Source organism: Gallinula chloropus, assembly GCF_964237585.1.
Source record: "Gallinula chloropus genome assembly, chromosome: 17".
NCBI classification, from domain to species: Eukaryota; Metazoa; Chordata; class Aves; order Gruiformes; family Rallidae; genus Gallinula; species Gallinula chloropus.
In genome coordinates, this window is record NC_140102.1 from 13506246 (window position 1) to 13530251 (window position 24006).

The 24006-nt window shown below is 41.8% G+C and overlaps 1 protein-coding gene across 1 annotated transcript in view; it reads right to left on the reverse strand.

Moving 5' to 3' along the window:
- MED13L (mediator complex subunit 13L) overlaps nt 1-24006 on the reverse strand; it is a gene marked incomplete at its 5' end in the record, with an annotated part of 193290 nt that overhangs the window by 25281 nt on the left and 144003 nt on the right. Inside the window, 10 exons of the mRNA XM_084271900.1 lie at nt 61-1007; nt 3334-3539; nt 7931-8151; nt 11109-11208; nt 12561-12685; nt 13103-13208; nt 14179-14401; nt 15388-16116; nt 19359-19463; nt 20310-20472. Coding sequence (XP_084128026.1) covers nt 61-1007; nt 3334-3539; nt 7931-8151; nt 11109-11208; nt 12561-12685; nt 13103-13208; nt 14179-14401; nt 15388-16116; nt 19359-19463; nt 20310-20472 — 2925 coding nt within the window. The remainder of the gene's footprint in view (nt 1-60; nt 1008-3333; nt 3540-7930; nt 8152-11108; nt 11209-12560; nt 12686-13102; nt 13209-14178; nt 14402-15387; nt 16117-19358; nt 19464-20309; nt 20473-24006) is intronic.

Sequence of the window (24006 nt, forward strand, 5' to 3'; positions counted from 1 at the left end):
CAAATTTATAGAGGTGTCACAACAATTCAAAGGGAAGGAAAAACCTGCTCTGACCCATACCGTTGCTGTGAGGCCAAGAATGAACAGTGGCACTTCTTACGAGGGCTTCGTCCACTTTCCCACCAGTGGGGTTGTCCACGTACTGCCTGCCTTGCTCAAGGGCATTGAAGCACTCTATCCAGGAGTCGTTGCTGTCCGCCTGCAGCCTGTCGTAACTCCAGTTCGTACACGGGAGCGTCTGACGATTATTGGAGGACATGTAATCCAAGCAGCTCAGAGATGTGAAAGGCTGTGTGTGCTGATTCTGGAGGAGGAGGAGGAGGCTCATTGGAGGTTCCTGTGTCCTTCTAGCTCCCTCTCCCATCTGAGAGATCAAGTTGCTTTGACATATCATCAGTCGTCTTTCTGCAGCTTGGCCAATGTCTGAGGTCTTGCCAAAAATATCCAGCTCGTCCTCAATGAAGAGCCCGGAGTTGTAACCTAATTTGCGGTTCATAATAGCGCTAAAGCCACAGGTGCAACGGTACTGATCCTCATTAGATGAGTCTGGGATGTACAACCCCACATCCGCACCTTTAATATTCATGTTACAGGCGCATATACAACAGCTGTCAAAGTTACGGTCTTTGAAGATGTTCAACACAGAGTCAGAGAGAATCAAGGTGACGTACAGGCTGTGGGCTTCAGGGATGGGCTGGACAGTGGCTGGCTCCACAGAATTAAGCGGTCGTGTTGTAGAAGGGGTAGAAGCAGGTGAACCTTGATCTGTGCTGTCGTATTTTACAGATCCTTGACCGCTTGCGGTACCCCCACCTCTAGGAGTCCTTGGGGTCCTGGGCGTGCGTGGGGTAGGGACAGAGAAGCGGGGAGTTGCTGGTGACGGCAGAACTCCTGCTCCACTGTTGCTGGCTGGAGCAGTACTATTTAGCGTCACTGGTGTATTCATCTGAGGAGTGTTCATCTGAAGATAGTCTTGGTCAGCCAAACTCCCAACACTAGGCACATTGCTACAAGAAAGAAGTGGAAAACAGTCAAACACCATCACAAACTGGTTGGCTGTGAAGACTGGTTTTGTCAAAACTTCTTTATAAATGAAAGGGGATGAAAGGATCCACAGTAACTGCAGACACACATTCTCTCTAACCTCCTACTCATGTCTCTCAATTAAAATCGCAGTTCTCATAATGAACACCACTGTTTCTTATCAGTGCAACAAACAGGTATCAGCTCAGGCAATTAGCCCTATTGAAGAGCATTCCCATGGCCTAAAACTCAAATGTTTTTGAGAAAAATCTCAAGATAAATTATGAAGTTAAGATTTGAGGATATATGGAACTCTTTCAGAGAAAGAACTGCAGTTGTTGTTTTAAACACAGCTATCTAAGAAGAGATACATTAGTGGAAATGGAGACAATCATTCTGGGCCATAGGAATCTATTTGAGAAGTCTACACTTCAAACAGCTGTCAGAAGCCATGCATCTGGTGCTCATCTGACACTGCCTGGTGGTGGCATGCAACCGATAGCAGCATTTCAGATTCTGGAACTGCAAATACTCATTTAGGACTCCAGAGCCTACAGCACAATATGACACAGTCCGTTACAAACTCTTGGGCCAGTAAAGCCAAGAATCCTTGCTTTGAGCCATCTCCTGTCATAACTGTTTTGTTTTTTTTTTTAACTCTATTTTTGCATTTTCTGCTAAATTCAAGTGACCAAAGCACAGTTTGTACATTCCCCTGAGATCGATCTTCTCTTTGGAATGACTCATATCACGAAACAAGTAATATGGGGCTAATCAAAAGGGTAAGATCTTTGCTTTGCTTTTCTCTTTCCAAGTTGCTAATAAGCCGCTCGCTTTTCTTGAAATGTGTTAATTACCTATCAGGGTGAGGAAAGAGCGTAAGGACTCAGTGAGTCTCTGGATAAAGGAGGGGAAACACGTTTTTTCCTGTTCTTACTGCACAGTTCATGTGGGGTTTAAAAGGAATACTATTTTACTGCTCACATATCATTAGTGACTTGAAAAGGAAAATAGCGAAGACCTGATTCCTTAGAATCATTTCCTTACCTTGAACTGATGTATGTTCAACTCAAAGCAAGAGAGGAAAAAAAAAAATGAACAAAGGTTTGCAGGAGTTCTGAATCTGAAGCATACTGAATGCCTCAGACTAATAAGAAAAGGTGACCTAGAAACCTTGATTGGCAATCACCACTCTGTCGGAAGCCTGCAGTAATAATCTTCACTCTAATTGGATTATATTGGAAATGAAAGGGGTTTTTTCCCCAACAAATACCTGAAATTAATAACCGGCTCAGGCCTGGTGAATCAGTTACTTCTAAGAAAAAAACTGAGAATTAAATTGCTCCCGAGGCACTATCAAGGGTTTACAATTTCTTTTTTGCAATTCTTTTGAGAACACTGAAGGATCCTTTGGAGCTGGAAAAGCACTGATTTAAAGGATTTACAGACTGATTTAAAGATACAGGCTACTTCCTCTAGAAATGAATGGAGTGCAGCAGGAGACCTCTGTACTGTTATTATGCCTTTTAAGAGGTTTTATGAATTTAATTTCTTGATAGCTTTCAAAATCTCCAGTAAAGAATTTCTTCCATAAACACTGCTAATTTCTGAGAACCGAGTAAGGAATACAAGCTTTTAAATTTAATGGCAATCTCTGCTGATAGGCTGCAGCACTCTCATACCTGGCATCTTTTCTATCAGCATTTAGAAAGGGGAGGATAGCAAACATCTGATTGGCATCTGTCCAAGTAGCAGCTCTGTATGTGACCCATTTGGGTGAAATCACAAGAGCTCAGTGGAGCTAACATAAGCACATGGGGAAGAGAGCTGTCACAGGCTTACTCCAAACCTGAAGAGCCCTCAGAAGGCAAGCAGGTATCACCAGGCGCAGCTAGGTCAGGCCGAAGCTCACACCTGAGGGATGCCTAGCTGTAGGCTAGAGAACTGGGCACTGCAGTGGAAGGACGGAGCCATGAGAAGTTAAGTGCATTCATTTCATTCCCTAACACTTCTGTTCACAATTAATTCAAGTACTTCATGTTACTGCTCTTTCAGAAGCACTGAGAGTACAGCCGGACACGCACTGTAACAGCACCCACTTCCAAAGGCTGGTTTGAATTCAAACGTTCCTGCTAACAGAACTTTTTTGATCTCAGACAATGACATATTTAAAAGGTTTACAAGACATTTGCAGGTTATTTTATGGTTCTGGTGTGTAGTAAAGCACTGTTAATATATGCAAACATTTTCATTAAAGACCTATTTTAGGTATGGGCAGGAGCAACTACTTTCCGACAGGACTGTACTTACTTGTAGCCATCTCTAATGAAAGTGGCTGCAGGCGGCAAAGGAAGTTGTTCAATTTTAGGAGGAACAGCCCAAGAAGGCCTGAAAATGCAGGCATCTGGTATCTTCAGAGGTAGGAGGCACTGACTTGGCAGTATCTTCAGCGGAGCAAATATGGAGGAGCCCACGAAAGGTTGAAATGATGGAACTTTGTGCACGTACGAAAAATCCTGTAAGATCCAAGCGACATCGTTTACAACAGCATGGTACAGCTGTGCTTTATAGGATTTATTTTTAATTAAAACCTATTGTACTGTTTGAACACTCTACAGCTGCATTTGTTTCCAAAACTACGTATATTTATTCATTCTACAAAGCATTCAAGAACAGTTCCTTCAAGGAAACTCAGCTGAGGCTCCCTGTTACAGCGATGTGATGAAACTTTAATGTCAGTAGATTTCACAAATAGATCAGACTCGTTTAAGACAAGCTATGTCTGAAAAGCAAGGGGTGTACAATGACATTTTCATACCACCCTAACTTTAAGCACCTAATTTAGGCACTTAAAAGATGGATCTTAGCAAGACTTCCATACTGGCAATGGAGTGAGAGGCCGATTCACAGTGTGAAGAATCCTTACATGCCTTAAAACAGCCTCTCTGAAGAACCCCCACCATGGGGGGTAATATAATACAAGCAATGAGAGTGGACTCTTCACACATGCCAAATATTAAAGATAAATACAGAATCAAATATAAATGTAGAGGCAATCTTTTAAACTTAATATTAAATACGTAGTCCAGTCACACTGGATTTTGATTGACTTGTCATGTTTGTTTGCAGAGAATGATGACAAGAACTTCAGCCAGAGTTTCTGCAGCTATTCCAAGTTTCTCTCAGAAGAAAAAGAGCCTTTTGAGGCACTACTGCAAAGTAAAGATCAGTATTAAAATAGCAAAAGCGGTCTCTCTCAGAGTATCAGTATTTAACATCTCATTAGATCTTTGCATTTTGTCCCTTGCGCCTTGTAAAGCGTTGAGAGATGAGATGTGTGGATTCCTATCTTCAGCCGCTGAATGCTCAGCACGAGAAATCTACTTCCATGTTCTCCAAATGATTAGCGATGGTTTAGGTGCCTGTTTTCCCCACTGGTGTGTATGAGCAGGTGTGACACACTTATAAGCAAGTAGATTGCGCTGTTGGAGATGTTATCAGGCAGAATTAAAGTATGTATTTTAATACTCCTAAAATGGTTGTGAGGGAGATTAAAATAGCTTCAGTATCAATGATGCCCTAGAATCTGTTCCCACTCAAAAACTTCCAGCCTAACATATTCCATTACAGATTTTCCTTTCTGGGCCCAAATTATCCTAGTCTGAGGCAAAGACTTTATGGCACAAATGGAAGAAAAAACCCAGCAAGGTCCATGGCAAGGCAACGTCTTACAAACCTGACAGAAAACTTACTTCAAGCTTCTGCAATAGTGTAAAAATTGGCAGATACAGGGACTGTGCAAGGCGAGTGGACAGCTGTACTTCAGTGAAGCCTCTAAGACGCCTTTTCTTATCATGCCTTCAAGTCACGAAGTCAGGACAGAAGGAAGAGGAGACCTTGCAGTAACAAAGCCAGCTTGCTATCTATGCCTAGCTCTCCAGGCAGGTGCCTGTCTTCACGAGGGCACACTGATAACTAACTCCCTTACACTTCCGCAAGGTCTCTTTCTCAATAGAGTTGTTTGCAAAAGCTCTCCACCAGCTCAGCCCCTTCACAGGCATCGGCTTCACAGAATCACAGAATCACAGAATTGTCTTGCTTGGAAGGGACCCTTTTTAGATTACCAAGTCCAAACAACCTGCCATCCACTACTCTCAGGACCACATCTAACCATCGTTTAAATGCCTCCAAGGATGAAGACTCCACTACTTCCCTGGGCAGCCCGTTCCAAGGACAAACAACCACCCTGGGAAGAAGTTTTTCCTAACATCCCATCTAAACCTCCCCTGGGGTAAAACTTGACGCCATTTCCTCTTGTCCTGTCACTTGTCACTAGAGAGAAAAAGTCAGCCCCCGCCTCTCCACAACCTCCTTTCAGGTACTTGTAGAGAGCTATTAGGTCCCCCATCAACGTCCTCTTCTTCAGACTAAGCAACCCCAGGTCCTTCAGCTGCTCCTCCTAACAGTTACTCTGAGTCCCCTCACCAGCCTCGTCGCCCTCCTCTGGACATGCTCCAGCACAAGGTCTTTTCTTAGAGAGGGGCCCAAACCTGAACACAGGAGTCAGAGTGGGGCCCCACCAGCACTCAGGACAGGGGGACAATGACTTCTCTAGTCCTGCTCACCACACTATTCTTAATCCAGGCCAGGATGCTCTTGGCCTTCTTGGCCACCTGGGCACACTGCTGGTTCACATCCAGCCGGCTGTCAGTAAACACCCCCAGATCCTTCTCTTGCAGGCAGCTGCCCAGCCACTCTTCCCCAGGCCTGTAGTGCTGCTTGGGGTTATTATGACCCAAACGCAAGACCTGGCACTTGGCTTCATTGAACCTCATGCCATTGGCCTTGGCCCATCAATCCAGATGCCTCTGGAGAGCCTTCCTACCCTAAAGCAGATCAGCACTCCCACCTAACTTAGTGCTGTCTATGAACTTACTGAGGGTGCACTTGATCACCTCATCCAGGTCATTAATAATGCTATTAAAGAGAACTAGGCCCAGTACAGAGCCCTGAGAACACCTGTGGTAACTGGCTACCAACTGGACTTAACTTCTTTCAGCACCACTCTCTGGGCCCAGCCATCCAGCCAGTTGTTTACCCAGCAGAGAATACACCTGTCCAAGCCAAGAGCAGCCAGTTTCTCTAGGACAGTGCTGTAGGAAACAGTGTCAAAAGCTTTGCTCAAATCCAGATAGACATCCACAGCCTTTCCCTCATCCACTAAGTGGGTCATTTTGTCAGGTTGGTCAAGCAGGACCTGCCATTCATTTGCAGCCCAGTGAGTTGGTAGCTCCCGTTTCTGACTTGATGCACTTGATAATGATAGGGAGACATAATCCCTCAATGTGACAAGCTGTCTTCCCTCCCCCAGGGACAGTGGCTTCCTCCTCTCCCAGGGACCAAACTGAATGCTCTTACAGAGAACATCACCCTCCAGCTTGCCTGTGCTTTACTTTCCCTCTGCCTAAGGAATACTATTGTTGTCATGCAGGAAAATGTACCAATCCATAGCCAAATCCTTTTTGCCACGATAAATGTTTATATCTATAGGACTCTCACGCTGATATATAGTCACTTTGTGTCCATGCAACTGCCAGCGCTGTATCTTTCTGTGTACAGCTCACTCAGCAATGCAGATGTGTAAAAACAAGCCTTCAGTTACTTCCAATATCCACAGGAGCACAAAACAAAGGGAAGGAGGTGGTGCTGGGGGGAGAAACGCCTGCTCAAACTGAAGGAAAACCAGGCTGTGGCTTATTAGGGACAGGGTGGGCCTGGAGGAGAAGAATCAGGCTGTAAAATCAAGGGTTGGGGACTACCAGGAAGACAGAGTAATAGTGTGTGCCTCCCCTTTTATTGCCTGTCTATAAATGAGCTTGCTGCAGAACAAGGCAATGTGTATTTCTGCATGGAAATGTGCATTTCTAAATAAAAAACCCCCTCAGGCTATATGCATGGAAATATGGTAACAGCAACTTCTGACAGAAGTGACAACAACTGCCCTGAGGAGTCAAGTAATGCAGAATACACACAAGCAGGCAGAATGGTCTTATCCTACCTCTCCACCTGAGCTAAAGATGGATCAATGGAATACAAACCAATGTACGCCAGGTGCTTATGTTACGTCCTTTTATGTGATGCTATGGAAAAATGGATACATCTTGACATGTAAAGTCGGGGAGGAGCGACTTGTACCCAGCAGCAGAGTCCCCATTAAAAATAGTTCGTTACTCAGATACACTATAGGACTCGATATAGGAGTAACTATGTGACATTACCTGACCTGTGTTATACAGAAAGTCAGATAAGAATGGTCCCATCTGGCCTTAAAACTTGTGAAGTAACATCAGCTGAAGAAGAAACAGAGCAAGTTCAACCCCTGGGCTTTCTCAGAGATTTTCAACCCTAACCAAAAAAGGCAACATTTCAGAGAGAAAAAGGCAGCCTTCTGCATGCACGATTTTATCCTAGCTGCACCCCCAGAGACTGGCAGCAAGGAGTGGCTATACATAAAAGGTGCTACAGAAAAATTATCTGAAGAAATAAATCATTTAACAGCTACTTAATCACAAGTATGGTGGCTTTTTTCATATATGTACATTTTTTCTGTTAGGCATAGGGCTCATTTCACAAACAATACTCTTTGTTTTGTGAGAACACCCAAAAACATTACAAATGTAAAATTACAAGATGAAAAATACCTACAGGTCAAATCAGGGAAACAATTAAAAGCTCTTTTACTAGAGGTGATATTTTTTTCCAACTAAAGACCGATATGTACTTTAGGTGGGTCTGGTTCCCGTTTGTTAAAGCAGTCTGCTACACACACTGCAATACACATCACTTCTTTATAAAAATCCAAACACAGAGATGAGGTTAAAAGAATACCACCTCTTTGGCTTGTTACCTTAATTTCTTCAGGTTTAGGGCTACCTAATCCATCTTCCACCTCCATTTTAAACTCAGCAAGCTGCGTTGGAACCATGTTGACCATGGGACTTTCCATCATTCCCAAGGTAGTCACAGTCTCTGAACTGATTCCATCTTTATAATTCATTACCGGGGAGAAGGCAGGGTGTTGTTCTAAAGAAGGTGGTGTTGGAAACATCCTTTGGAGATCTGCCACAGCTAAAGATGATGAAATAATGCACTGTTAATCATGAAAATACAAAATCTCAAGGAAATCCAATAATCAATGCAAAGTTCACTGCAGCAACTGTTACTAAGGAGATACAGAGTAGTTTCTTCCCTTTTTAGAGCTGATGCCAAACCCTAAAATGGGAAGCTTTTAGAATCAGTGTGCACTTAGCTGCATTTTTCCACTGACACACAGTCCTTGTAGTCTCATTTGGTCCATAGCGACGTAACTCCTGAAGACAGGCTACTGTTGTTAACACAAACACAGGCGATTTTGCTTAAGAATCAGACTGCTGGGCAGCCAAAGTGACCAGAGTCAGAGGAAGCCACAACATTGTAATAATAATTTTGTATTACAAGACATTAAGCCAGGAAAATTGCTACATTACTTCTCGATAGATGAATGTAATGTTATCCCACATCATACATTCTCCTCTTTAAATAAAAAAGAAACAAAATCTCCCAAGATAAACGTTTAATAAAGTGTAATGTGGCCAAACAAAAATCAGAATAAAGCCCCATATTTTCTCCCCAGCTGTGTACTTTTTCCTTCCAGCTACCAGCTTCTATATTTCTTTTGCTTAAAATTCAGAATATGTGCTATCTTTTCCTGACTGGAACAAGGACAGGTACTCTCTTGGACACAGCCATCATTCTGGGTGAACTCACTGCTGAAACACCCAAAATAGAGTAGGGCAGATTCCACCTGTGTCTCTTCTAAAATGCCTTTGCTGACAGTTTAAACACCTGATCTCATTGCCACCCCTACACATCCATCCACCCCCATTGATGGGATGCCAGGACACGCTTGTGCACAGAGATTTCTGTAGCCTGAGGAGGATGTCAGATTCCTAAGCAAACACAGAGGGAGTTCCTAGGTGAACCCTGCCTTGTGGAGATCCACACTGGTGGCACACAGTGCAAACTCACTGAAACAGACACAAAATGGTTTGCAGTGTCTGAGTGCTTACACCAAGAGCACATCTTTGAAGGATGCAGCAGCCTCAAGATGTGTCTCCGTTCTGCCTTAACAAAGACAAAACCTGAAGTTTGTTCTTTTCTGCAGGGAGAGGGGACAGCTGGGGTATTTAATTCTTTAGACAAAGTGAAACAACTCGAGTAGGTGAAGCCCTCTCAGAGTGGCATTCTGCTGGTAACAACAGCCAAGGCTGAACCCAAAGTCTTTCACAGCCTGGAGTAGTAGAGTAAATAACAAGCAATGAATTATTCCCACTCAGCTGTTTGGTTTCTCCTTTCTCAGTCTTTGAATTAAAAGGCCTGAGTCTTGGCCTGGTACAGAATAAATTAATGCTGAAAACAGGTTGAGTGGAATGGAAAAAACTCTTTTCCATCCAATGCTAATATGAAATACGATCTTCAGGATGGCAGCAGGACCAGCTACTGCTTCTGCTTTTCAAGGAAGAGACTTGTGCTTTGGAAAGTGGAGAACAGGGAGCAAGGGAGGAAGGTTAAAGCAAAACTTAGTCCGTCAGGCTGTATTATGATGTACAAGGCACTTCAGTTCCCTCCAGACACGGTGTTGCCTCGACAGCTGGTGCCAAGGGGACAGCTACAAAGCAGACGTGGAGCACAGCTACTGAACTTATTTCAGACAGCTCTCTAGTATATCATTTTCTCACATTCAAGCTCATCCACAGTTAGCAAAATTCTGCAGTGCAGATTAATAAAGAAGTTTAATTACAAAAAATCCCCCAACCCTACAGCAACAGGCTAACTATCATCATTCACTTTCATGTGTGTCATGCTTGAAAAAGCTTTGCATATTTTAAAAAGCTATGGATCAACTAAACCTGTCAAAATCCAATCTCTGTGTACTTCAGGCTTCCACATTTGAGTAAATCAGCACAGCTTTTATGGGTCCATAAAACTCTGACTCATCTCCTTCAGCCTGGGTTTTTTGGTTTTTTTTTTAGTTCTCCTCAGTTTGTTCTCATTACCAGCTAAAAGTTAATGAGAAGGCATTAAAAGAATGATTTGCAGAGAGATTTGATTTCTGCTTATAGTGGCCACAAAAATCAAACATTCTTCCTCCTCACCACTAAGTAATTTGTAATTCATAATTCGAACTGTTAGTATTATACCAAAACTTCTCACCTTCCTCCTCTCACACATACATACACACATTCCTCTTTCATCTCAAGAGAAATGCCACCTCTATAAATAATGCAAGGAAGCCCATATGTCTCAGAGAGTAAAAGTTATCATTCCCAATAGTTGTTGGCACAGTCCTTACAAAAAAGCCCTATTGTTTTAATCTGCATTTCATGCACTTTCAGCATACTAAATCTCATTTCAAGGTTTCCTGCACTCCCACAGCCTTTCTTGTACTTGTGTAGAGCCTGCACAAGCATCGTACCTACTACAACCCTCTGTAAAAGGTTTGCAACGTGTCTTGTTAGGACCTGGTTCCCCAATTATAATCACACACTTCCACCTCTCAAGCAAACCCTGAATCTTTCATACACACAATGCAATTTTCTTCCAAGACACCATGATGGCCACCTGGTAAGTCCCAGCTTCAGATTCTTTTAGAAGAATGATTTATACTTAAAGAAGGATATGATAATGGTGTGGCTGAGATTAAATACTGAATTGAGAAGAAAGGGATAGCTTCTAAATGAAGATCTGTAACAAATCCCTCCCATAGTTCCAATCTAAACCAATAATGCCAAAGGAAGAGCATCTCGAATCTCAGTGGGCACATTAAAAATGTATGTCTGTATCACCATTTACTGTTTTCATTAAAATCTGCTTATCCTCTTTTAATACTGGCACCTGGTAATTACAGAACAAAATAAACACACTTCCTATTGGCCCTGATTTTTCACACCTGTGACATCATGATAAGCCTTCTACAAAAAGGGAGTACAGTAGCTGTAAGGACATTTTAATCATCAACAAAGCGTGAATCAGTTGTTGCTACTTACTTGGTGGGTAAGGTACTGCTGTTCTACCATCCTTCCCCACAGGGCGCTCCTCAGACCCTACTGTGGGCATTTTTGATGACCGAAGAGCTGGTGATACAGCCTACGACCAGAACAATCACACACCGTATTAAAAAACACACAAAATATTAGAAATCATAAGCTACTAAAAATGCTGAAAACTCTCTGCATGAGAGTTCACAAGAAAGGGAAAAGGGGTGCTTTTCTACTCTCCAACCACTCCCCCCACGGACTCTGGATTTCTTTTGCCTCCCATTCAACGTAAACCAAAAGTGCCTGAAATATTTGCCTGTGTGTATACCCCACCCCCAGATACAGACACATATAAGCATATGTAGCTGTGCACACACCAATGTTCATGAAAATGTGATGATAAACACTGAGCTTGAAATGAATGTGGCTGCTCTATTGGCTCCCATGCCAGACTGCACTAAGGTAATGAGAACATGACACCCAGAGCAAGAATGTCATAAACTGAGAAGCACAGGGGACAGCTCGACACGCGCACGTTTTAAGCCAGGAGGAACATTAGGTCTGTCCAGGCCACCTCACAGAAAAAGGCAATCTTTTATCTTGACAGAATAGCCCTCCAGTAGATTTACATGATAACTGTAACATCATAAGGGCAGTTTATCCCTTGGCAAGAGCCACAGAACAGGAGAAGTGGTAAATAAACTGGTGTGCTTGAAAAGTACTGCCAAGAACCACACATTAAACTTTTAAACCCTATTATGTGCTCTCAGTCAGTTTAGGATCACCTTCTGTATCACTACGGCTACATTAAATTAAGCTTAAAACCAGCAGTTATTCAAATCTTTGCTTTTCCATGGGTCTTGATTTTTTTTTCCCTGGTAATTGATGTAAATCTCCTTTTCCTTTGGCATTTCCTAATATTAAGCAAGTTTTCCTCTTGCATTGAAATAAACTGCTTTTAGGGATACAGACACGCTTCAGAGACTTGCTGAAACTCAGTACAGCTGAATTTGTATTTCTTTGGGCAGCTTCTCAGACAAAGTAAAAGACCAAATCACCAGTTAATGAAACCAGAATCTTTTCCCTAACTCTGAAACACACACAAAATGCTGACAAAGCTAAGGACACCAACCCAGATATAATGTATACCTTGCTTCGCCTGGGGGAGTGTTCCTGTAGCCTGCCTACGCAATGCCCAATTCGAGGCAGCTGTATACAGGTTCCCCTGATGACTGACACTGTCAGACAACACAAGTCTGATGTCACCTAACTCCTGTTCTAGTAGTCCTGACCGATAAGCAGTGATGAAACCTCTCTTTGTTGGATCTCCTGAAAGGATGTCTCTCTTTGCTAGCCATTCTTCCTAGTTAAAACCCAAACCTGATTACCTGGAAACTCCCTCTCCTATCTGTTCAGGCTAATCACTTCCCATTAGGATTCCATCCTCCTACAAAGACTTACACCAAGCTCATCTTCATCTGAATTATCAAAGATATTATCTAGATCGTGAAGCGATGGAGCCAGATCCGTCACCTGTGTGAGGCTACTGGAGCCTACTCGGCCTGCAGCATTGTCTTGCCGGGTATCTATCAAAAAGAAAGGGAAAAACACATGAAAAATGGGTGCAAAGTAAAGAGACACAAAATCAGCTTTTGCCAATTTTACTTCTCCCTCTAAAGATGAGACAAGCAAGAATCACCAAGGCCCCTTTTCTATGACCCAGCCTAGAAATAACCTCGCAGTCAAGTTTTAAGCAAGCACTGAAGGTAAGTTCAATTAATTAATTAATTAATGTGGAACCTGCTCCACATTAATATTATAGATAATGAAATGAAACATGTTATCATAAAAAGGACAAGCAGTATCATGTTTTGTCCATGTCAGAAGCTGTCTGTAGCTCTCGGGTACAGTCAAATACTCAGTATGTGATTTTTCCTTTCAGATTTATTGCACAGCTTTAGGTATTGCTGCTTTGCAGAGCAAATTCAAGAGTTTTTACTCACCAGCCTTTGGAGCAGAACTGAAAATAGACATGGCATCTTTTCCATCAGGAACTGGTGTAGAATGACCTGTTGTGGGGACTTCCTTGGTACCAATTCCATCTTCTGACTGTACAAAAAATCCAAGAGTTTTGGATTTTAATGGGTATTAATTTAAGCTATGTAAGAATAACTGTTTTCCTTTGTCAAGCCAAACTCAGAGCTCTTGATTGAATGCTTTGAGAAGCATATAACATTTTAAGAAAAGAAAAGAACATATTTGTCTGCTCTTTATCTGTGCATTAGGAAAAGCATGAAGTAACACTGCCTATGACTTAGAAAGGGTTCCATACACGTAGTTAACCTGAGGGCCAGTACAGATGATTAGCCACCTCCATTTCTCAAAAAAACACATCCTCTGGAATTTTAAGCTGGTGGCTACCCCCAGGAAGAACAAAGAAGGGAGTGGCCAGATGGGGAAGGAGCTTCACAATAGGGAAGATGCATAAAAAGAATCATGCACAGAGGGCAGGTGACACCCAAAGAAGGGCAATCTTCAGGTAATCAATTTGTTTTCTTTCCCATGCAGAAGGACTCTACAGCAATGTTCACCCCAACGCAGCGGCTCTGCCGCAGATCCTCTCAGCAAAAGGCTGTACTAATTTTGCCCAAGGGAACTAAACCAGAGTTGGGCTGGATAGATCTGAGATTTGCACAGAGCTGATATATCAAACTGGAGCCCAGTAAATTCTTTCATCTCTACAAGCGAATAAATAAAAGGCTCAGAACATTTTAGTTCTTAGCTTAAATCTGGAACCTGCTGCTGGTCAAACTGAATATATGTAAACAGGAAGGATTCATTGCAACAGCAGTGTTTTCATACAGGTTCAGAGGGATGCCAGCAAATGCCAGGTCAGAAATACCATAATGAAAAAAAGTCTTTTCCTGAGAGCCACTGCGGGAGAGAAACACATAATCCCTCTGATTGGGACCTGCAGAAAGGTTTGTGTCTTCCTGAGAGCTGTAGAGCAAATACTCTGCTACAGTACTGCAAGTGCAAAAAGCAGGGTTAGGATTTAGGCCCTGGATTTACATCTTACCTTGTTCTTCTTCAAAGGATCTTTCTCAGCCCCCAGCTTGCATTTTTTATTGCCAGTGAAGCTGTACTTTATATCGCCATCTTCAAACGTGTAAGGATCACTAGCGTCTCCCAAGCCTTCTCCAGGCTGTTGTATTAGAGGCAACGGGTCAAGATAGTTCAGTGCCTGCACTGGCTTCTGCTCTTCCAAAATTTTAAACCTTTTATTAGGTTGTGCTAAGAGCCTGAAAGTAAAAAGATGCAAGGAAACAAAGCCATCAGAAACAAAGTGAACATACTCTTTACAGCAAAGAAAAATAACAGCTCTTAAGATCTGTAGCCGTCACCCACAAATACAGCCCACGTCCCACTCCATCCTCCTTGATCTAGCAGAAATGGTTTTTCCTCAAACAAAGGATGCATTTGCCTACATTTAGCATTAAACATCTTCCTGCACAAAGAACTTCTACTTGGAAACAATGAAAAAAGAATTAATCTTGTCACTGTCTAAATCAAAACATTCTGAAGTACATGGAACCTTTCTAGCCAAGCAAGCTGCAATGCAACTACTAAAATCAATGTTGTCATAGCTCAAAAATTAATTCTCAATTAATTTTAGCTTATACATTTTCATTAGCTCCTCTCTTTGGTACATTTTTTTCTATGCATTGTCAAAACACAGAAGTAACTTTCAGGCTGACATAAAATTAATTCAAATGCTCATGCTAATGTTAAATGTTTGGTCCCAACCCAGAGGGGCTGAAGCAACCAGTAAAGCTTCTGTCCATTTCAAAGACCCCACAGTGGGTTTACAAAAAGAAAGGCAGTTGCTGCTTATAGCCAGTGTGGTACAGCACTGTTTGAAACCCATGCAATTGGACAAGCCACACAAAAATGCCTCTACAGTGCCATAAAGAGACGCATTTCTGTAGCTGCAAGGTTGCATAACTAAACACAGATTTTCTTTTTTCATGACCAAAAGCTATAAGCTTAATAAAACTTTAAGATTTGCCTAAATTACTGTCATACAGGTGAAAAAGATTTTTCAGTTTTTATCAAGTTCATCAGGAAGCCAGATCCAAAAAAAACAAGGCATACAACCACAGCACATTCCTGTCCCAGTATTTAATGTTATCTCCACATTACTGACGTTACACTTCTTGTCGATTCAGCTGCAAACACTGGCCATGCTTATCATTTAATACAACTGCCACTCGATTTGCACTCGTACCTTTTCAGTGCAGTGCTGTCCGAGTTGATTTCCATCTTGGCATCGTATCTCTCGCAGGGAAGATCTGGAGGCCTGAACTCTGGATCGTCACTTGACGGGACACTGTAGGTCCTCCACATATCTAGTGACTCATTGTTCTGAATTAACCCACAGTATAATGCTGTCTCACTGACCTCGGCCATCAGAGGTAACCTCTGTCCAACGAGGACTGTCCTATCATCTAAGCTGGGCAAGGGCTGAAGCTCCAGCCCGCTGCCATAGAGTGCTGGGTTTACCGGGACGGAAGGCGGGTCCAGGTTCTCTGCTTCCTGACCTCTGGGCTGGGGACTAAGTGTGGGAGGCAGAGGGGAAGTAGGGGAATGGGGTGAATCCATAGGATTCATATTAATTTGCTTGCTTGGATTTCTAGCAGGTATGGATAGCGGCTTCTCGTATTTTCTGGAATTAGGGACTTCTAAAGAGGGTTCCATTCCTGCTAATCCCAGTTTCTGCCCTGACGTGTCCTGCTCCATGCATAGCTCTTCGCTCACAGAGGGCCGATGGTGAAATGGCATCATAGGCCTTTTTTGCAGTTTATCTCCTTTTTCCTGTCTCTCTGTCGTTTTGTGCTTTGAAGAGGCGGGAGGTGGCAACGATGAAGATGATGATGTTCCCACGCTGAATCCTGGCTGATTTATCGTTGGGGGACGGCTGGAGCCAGCAGCACAACGCTGTTTGAAAACCTTGTGCCTGAAATCAGAGGCAGAAACAAGTCACTGCATGGTCTGTACGGTTATCAGATCTAGTGGGGGAAAAACCAACCCGAACTCAAACAGCACTGGGAAATCTCGTCTATCCCTGATCTTTTAACAGCTTCTGGAATGCAGTTTCTCCAACCTAGAAAATGGAAGACAGTCTCCAGAAAACAGCATTTGAAGGAAAAAGCTAATGTTTCTAAAAGCTTAATACTGCCCATATGGCAGGTAAGAGAACAAAAAAATCCAAGCTACTGTTGTTTTCGTTACCCTAAAGAATGATGACAGCTTTTCAAAAGAAATGACTGCTGTGCAGCTACACCACTACTCCTGCACCCTCCTCACCCTCTGTTACAACAGATACAGGTCAGAGTTGGTTTAGTTACATTCACAGACACGATACGTGGCAGGATGCTTCTATGGCAGGTAAGGAAAAATAGCCACAACTCTAGTCCAAAACCAAACACCACCACACACACACAAAAAGAAATGAGAGAAAAAGCAACTACTAACTGATGAAGAAACCAGGAATAAATATTTTAAAATATCCAAGGAAAAAAAAATGCACCAACATACAACCTTATTACCAGCTTCATATCTTAACATGGCTTTTTTCAATTTTATCCAGTACCTGCAAGATCAGGAAGCACAGGACTGGATTGCAGTATTGCAGGCATCAGCGAACACTGGTTTCATCACACAACTGATGGCCTCCAAGGGAGGGACATCAAGCTCTGTCCATATTTTTGTTGGCCTTGCTTGTTGTTTGGGTTTTTTGTTTAGTTGTTTGTTTGGTTTGGGTTTTTTTTTTTAAGCTGTGCAGAAATTGGAGGACACATTGTGCCATTGGTATTTCAAGTTAAATACCACTGAAAAATAGGTCCCTCCATCTCTGTTCTTGCTTATAAACAGTAGCATCTAGGACAGAAGCACATTTCAAAACGTACAGCAAGCTTCTTATTCAGAAAGGTGAACTCCATTATTGCAAGTAAAGGGGACTAGTAGACTGAAGAAAGATTCTGCTTTTATGAGCTAGCTCTGAAAAGATCTGAGTTCTGCAGCACACAGGGGCTGCCAAACAGGACAAATACCATTTCTGGCCCTTGCGACATCTCTTCCCCGTAACCACCGGCGCTGTGTGCCATTGTCCTGCTTGCTCTGTGGGATTTGCTGTTAGCAGGACACGCTGCAAATTCTCTGCCGCAGCAGATGGTCCTTAGCTGCAATCACCCATAATGTGGAGCTAATGCCCTAGTAACTGAAGATTTGCCTTAAGCATGTTCTTGTGAAATTTCATTGCCTTAATTCTCCATCACTCACCTTATTTTAAGGGACCATGGAAAATTATTTTAGACAGTCTGTTGTGCAGCACACAAGTTGGGGCTATAGAAGATTGGATTTGATGCCGAGTACCAGGCAACCCTTCAAGATTCCATATTTAAGATCGCAACTTGACATTTATACTCTCGTTTATACAAAACACAGAATGGGCACAGTAATGACTAAACCAATATCTAGATGACAGTAGCTCTCTGGTTTCTGCAGCCATACAGAAAATTTTTATTGCTCTTTGAAATCAGTACTGCCTTCACTTAAAGATGTTTTCATTCCCCAGTTGCTGTGTTTACTAACTCCAGCACGATGCAGCTTTCACTGGAGGCATTAAGAGACAGTGTGAGATTGCAAATGCAGCTGAACAGTTCCACAGAGTCAGGTTTCTGTTGTCCAATATTGATGCCCTGTGCTTTCTAGGCAAGGCTGGACCTCAGTTCTCCATAGGAAACATCTGCCATCCTGACAAAACACGTCTGTTCTGCACTCCTGAGTGAGTACACAAGCAACATATAAATTGGGGGTAAAGGCAAGGCTGTGCAAGAGCAACACTTTCACTTTGGCTAGGGCACAGGGTTTCCAAGCAGAAAACCACTCTGCCCTCTGTATGATGCACAATTCTTCTGCATCCCTTTGTCTCTCCTAAATTCACAAAGAAGAACTGGCTTCATGAGAAGTCAAACACAAAAGTTAGGAGGACACAATCTTGCTTCACTCAATTTTGGACAACAGAAATTTCTAATCAACAACTGTTCAGAGACTCTTGAGAACACTACATCCCTAAATTTCTCTGTACAGCTAAATCTACACAGCAAGCTCATTTAAGGAGCTGGTTTGACAATATATTAATTTAACTATTATTAACAACAGCATTTCCTTGAGTTTGCCTTGCTGTTAAAAGCAAAAAGAAAACCAAGCTATACCTCAGCCAGCTGAAAAGCAGAGAATCATTGCAGCCACATCACTGGCTGCTGTGTAGACTAGTATTTTGGCAAAGACCCCTACTGCAGTTGGTGTGGGGGCCATGGGGGTGTGGAAGGCAGGAAAAATAAATACCAAAGGGGTTAACATAGCTCAATCAGCATTTCTGTTTGATCGTACAAATGACATTTACATCTGTGCATACTTAAGGAATAACTCCTTTAAATCATGAAAACCTCTCTACTAATCTTATCAGTAGATGACCTTAGGAATTAAAAATTTCAGTAGCAGCTGTTTCACAGGACTATTTCACTGGAAACTGCTTTCTAGCCCTGTAAAAGCTCTCTGATATTGTACAAATGGTAAGCAGAATTGGTGGTGCTGGTTTGCCTTTCCCGAGTGAGCACCTGAAGATGACAGATAATTTAATAAACTCTTCAAAGTGCTTTTATAAATGAGGTGTGATTTCTTTCGATCAGCTGACAGTGATCACCATGCTGCAAAGGTTTTATATTCTCTTGGGTGTTTTTTGGTGTCTGGCAAGTCACAGCAGATCGACTGGAGGTACATGAAGTAAAGTCACTCTTAGGGATATTTCTGCTCTTCCTTCAAGCAGAGAAAACAGCACTATCCCTCAGTCAGGATACTCTGAGACTTCGGCAGCTTCTGCCCCTCTTCATGCAGGTCTTACCTCTCCAAACTTCAAAGCTCCTGTTTCTGGAAAGCCTACAGGATGAGCTCATTACAAACCAGAAATGTTTGAGTGATTCTAGTCTAGGATCCTTTTTCCACTCGAGTCGAGTACTGCATCTGACAGCGGGATCAGATGCATATTAATCACCTGAATAGGTGTGATGATCACAGTTCTGATATTAGAGTTTCCTCTTCTCTCAACTAAACATCATTCCTTTTTCTAAGTGTACCTCTGTCTGAATTAACAGCACTCTTCTGCTACAACAAACACTTACTCTCTTCAAAGCTCACCTGGAACAAGAACAACTGACTCTTTGGACTGGATCCACAAAATCCCAAGAAACAGTGTTGTCAGGAACTTCCTCTTCCAAATTTGCAGCTGTAATCTGATTCCTCCTGAAGAAGATAACATTATTTTTGTAGCTACCAGCTTTTGTAAAACAAATTTTTAATAAAGCATATGCATAAATCCACATATGTTCCCCTCAAGTAAATTACTTCCCTCTACTTCACCTCTGACACAGAACTCTATATTTAATACATATAGTTCCCTCTACTACTCCTTAAAACGTGCAGTTTGAGTTATGTGGGAGGATGGTACCAGCTCTACATCAGATAGCTCTGTCTGGAGTTTGAGCACAAGAAGTAAGGGGCAAGCAACTTAAACTGAATCTAGAAATTCTTATGACATACCCAAAGAGGAAATTGCATGAAAATAATAAAAAAATAAGATCTCAGGGCCCATCACGCTACAAATATACTATAAATTTCCAGTAATAAAGGCCTCTGATACTAACAACATTAACTTACCATATCCTTGTCGACTGGAATTTTAGTCCAACACATACAATGTTTTACAAATATCACCCTTCCAGATCTAAATATCAAACACACACTATTTGTTCTTCAGCCACCCTACTTCCAGTTTAATAACAACTGCAGATAGAAACTGCAAGCAATAGATCTGAAAGTAACCAGCTGGAGGCACAGCTGAAGGTTGGATTTGTAACCTCAAAGTTCCAGTTAGGATACACACAACTGCAAATACAATGCTAAACATTAGAGGAGTTTTCAGGTGAACACAGTTAGAAATTTTCTTTGATAATGCTGTTCTGCATAATTAGCTTCAATTAGTGGACAAAAGATTCTGTGAGGAACAGCGTTATCTAAGGCAAAACTATACAATTGTAACTATATATTATGTATTATTAATAAACAAATCCATGAGGACTACTGCCTTACTTGGACTGTGACCTGTTGAGAATGCATTCCTTCCAGACACGGTGAACCATATGATTGTGAAATTTTGGAGTAATCTTGCCTGATTTCTTTGGACTGTGTATACTGACTGTCCCCTCCTGCGCAGCTGGATGGCTGATACTGCTCTGAGAGCATCCGCTTTCTCCTGCAATATAAATTAAGGTTTAATGTTATAGCCATCCTAATGTTCACGCTTGATACACTTCCCTGAAAAGACTTTCCCCCTTAAAAGGCTGCTGACTACACAAATGTTCACATCCTCTAGTAAAGGCTTAAAGCATCACTGCAAAACACCGACTAATCTGCATTTGAAGGCAGCCCTTACCTTTTGGGTAACGAAGAGGGTGACACCAGGTACATTTGCAATACCTCAGATGAGAGAACATTCCTAACTCCCATGTACATGGAGGCAGTTTAGATAGTGCCCTGCAGCCTTGTATTGAATCATTATGAAATAGTGCAGATAGAGGTTTTTCCCAATTATCCTGGAAGTTAAACTTGAATTTATAGAGTCTTCGGTGAGTTGCTTTAAAGACTTAATTCTTTATAATATGGATGGTTCTAAAAGCATCTATTAAGAGAGCAAATAATCTGTGTAGATTATTTCAAAGTGAGAATCAGTCCTTTATACTCAAGATAAAGCCTCACTGAAGAAATGAATACATCAGTGCAATGCTATTTCTTTATGATACACTTGAATTGAAATATCAGAATCAAAACCTGCTTTGGTAAAATTGAGTACAGTTGAGATGTATACTACTAAGTCAACTGTTCAACAGCTGATCAGTGGTATGTACTATTACTGTAATATCTGAGGTTCCCTGTAATACTGTACGATCACTATGACTCCAACATGTCAATAGCCCAAAAACTCTGATTTATGTTCTGCACTTCCTTCCTTTCTGTCTGCGACACAGAAGCCCTACCAGCTCTTGGATCAGCAGATGTTTCTACTATGAAATACATTTTTATTTTAGATGAACTGAAGCCAGTCACCTTTACAAACACAGGCTGGAACAGTAGAGGGAGCTTTAGGCTCGTTTGGCCTGGGTACTGAGTAACACTGCTCTGCTCTGGATGGAAAAGTAAGTAAGATTATGCTGCATTTTAACAAGGTCAAATCAGTGTACAGAACACTTCGTCCTTCTGCCTGACGCAATTTAAGAAGCCTTAAGTATGAAAAGCTGAAAGGATTCACTGCTATCCATCACTGCGTCTAACAAGGTAATTCAGCAGATTTCTATTAGGTGACTTTCAAAATACAACTTTTAAAATTGTGCACAAGCTGCCGAACTCTGGGTCATCTTTGGTTCTTCACACTTAAAATTTTTTTGCTCCCATTAGATCTTCCCTGATTTTCTTTTTGTAAGGAATTCAAAATTAGAAAAAAGAGGCAGTGAAGCCATAAATCCCTAGACATGCTGAGGTCTGTGGCACTGGCTTTCAAATGTTCTACAACATTGCGAACTTGACAGATGATCAAATAAACAGATCACAGCATCAGAGTTAGTAAATCTGTCCTTGGGGGAGAGGAAGGGATGTGTGTATGTAAACAAACATAATACACACACACACACACACATATATATTGCATGCATCAATAGCAGGACAGCTACAACTGCCAGGGGAAAAAAAAAGAAAAAAGATGGAAAAATATGGATCAGAGGTATGGGAGGGTAAATAAGGAGCTACCAGAGCTTTCAAGTTACTTTTGAGTGCACTGATTATTGTTTTACAGATTCCTTCACATTTTTCACTATACAGGGCAGCAACACATGGCATAACATGAAACACAACTTTTTGGCAGGCAAAACCATTTTGTTCTCATACACTGACACTAATTTTTATCCATGAAATCACTGGCCAAAACACTGGAGCATACACAATTAACTATGCCAGGTAGTGGGACAGACACTGGAGGACACCACCAGCCACAGCCCAGAGGTCACTCCATAGTCCCTGTGGTGCAGTGTGCTTCTACGTGTGAGTAGCACCATTCCTTAAGTCCAGTAGTAATCTGTTTCATTACATACTTCACACGTAATCATCAACAACATGGTGGAAAGAGACCTGAAGAAATCACACAGTCCATCCCCTGCTTCCAAGCTGGATCCATATATGTGACAAGCCTGTTCTTTATAAACACACAAACACCACCCAACAAACCCCCAGAGCCCAAGGTATGCACCCACCTCTGCTAAGGGAAGCACTGCAGCTTCCCACTGGATAATTTATTCTAACATTTCATTATCTTTCCTCAGAGGAAGTTTTTCCTCATATTTAACCTAGTTTTGCTTGCTCCAGTTTAGGTTTATTACATACTGGTTGCAGACAAAAGATTATTCTTTTCTTCCTTTTATGTCTCTGAAGGCTGTCTCTCCTTCAAATTTCCCTTCTCTAGACTAAACAACCTCAATTCTTTCCATCTTTTCCAGCAGGTCCTGTTTGCAAAAATCTATAATTAGTCTCACTGCACCCTCTGGACTGCATCCAATTTGTCCACAGCTTTAAGTGTTCAAAACTGGACATGGGACTACAACCACATTTTTACTAGCATGGGAGAACTGAAGCATTATTCACGTGCCTCAGACCAATCCAGTTTATGTATGCCCTTTGCTGATTCTGAACTGCAGGACATACTGTTTTTTCCAATCCATTTCTCCACCTTTTCAAGTTCTTTTAAACCAGCATTTGGTATGACAGAAGGTAAAGGAGTCCTTCCATTGTTCACTCATATGATTTCATATTGCCTTCAAACAATAGCAGAGATCAAACAGAAAGTGTGACTGCCAGTCTGGACAATATGAACACTTTTTAGGCATTAATAGTTTATCCATAGTCTAAAACAGAATGCCCTTGTAATATTGTACAAGTTTAACAACAGCATGCTAAAATGCCACCAATTCTCTGTTGTTTACAAGTTGACATTCTTCTCAATACATTATTTAGAAGTTGAAGGTCTTGCTTTGGTTAGTTAAAATAAAGTAGCAAGTAACTTAAGTTAGTTAAAATCACTTAAAATAGGCTTTTTGCTTATTTTAACTACCAGCTGCTTTGAACAACACTGTTCAAAGTGGATTTAAATCTTGCTTCCTATATTATTAGAAGTAAATACAAAACACTGTTATTGTCTTCATATACAGGCACTGTATATGGACAAGTGAATCCAGACAAGTATTTCCATGGAAATGAAGCCAATGATGATTAGGTTTTTTTGGCTTTGCATCAAGATTGGTCCTCTTGGTGTGACAGAACTATCTAATAAAGGCTGCAATAGCTTGGTAGCTCCTCAGACCTCGGTCTGGGTATAACAAGGATTATTTATCCCCATCTGGATGTAGAGTGTCTCATAAACTTGTAGGAACTTCATGTCTTCCACACTTCCATTGCTGTGAAATTTTGTAAACTCCAGTCAACAAGTTCAAAAACAGTGCAAGCTGAAGCAGGAGAAGGTTGCCTGGCGGTAAGTGGTCTGTAATGGTTTTGCTGATGTGACTCAAGTCAGAAAATCTTCTGTGAACTGAGAACTCAGTTCCAAATAAGAGTCATTTGCAAAGTATAAAACATGCCAGTACTTGTGAAATTATTATTAATAAAGGTTACAAGCAGAGGCTGAGAAACCTGGGGCGGGAGTCTTAGCAATACATACAAATACTTGACTAGGAGAACAGAGAGGATA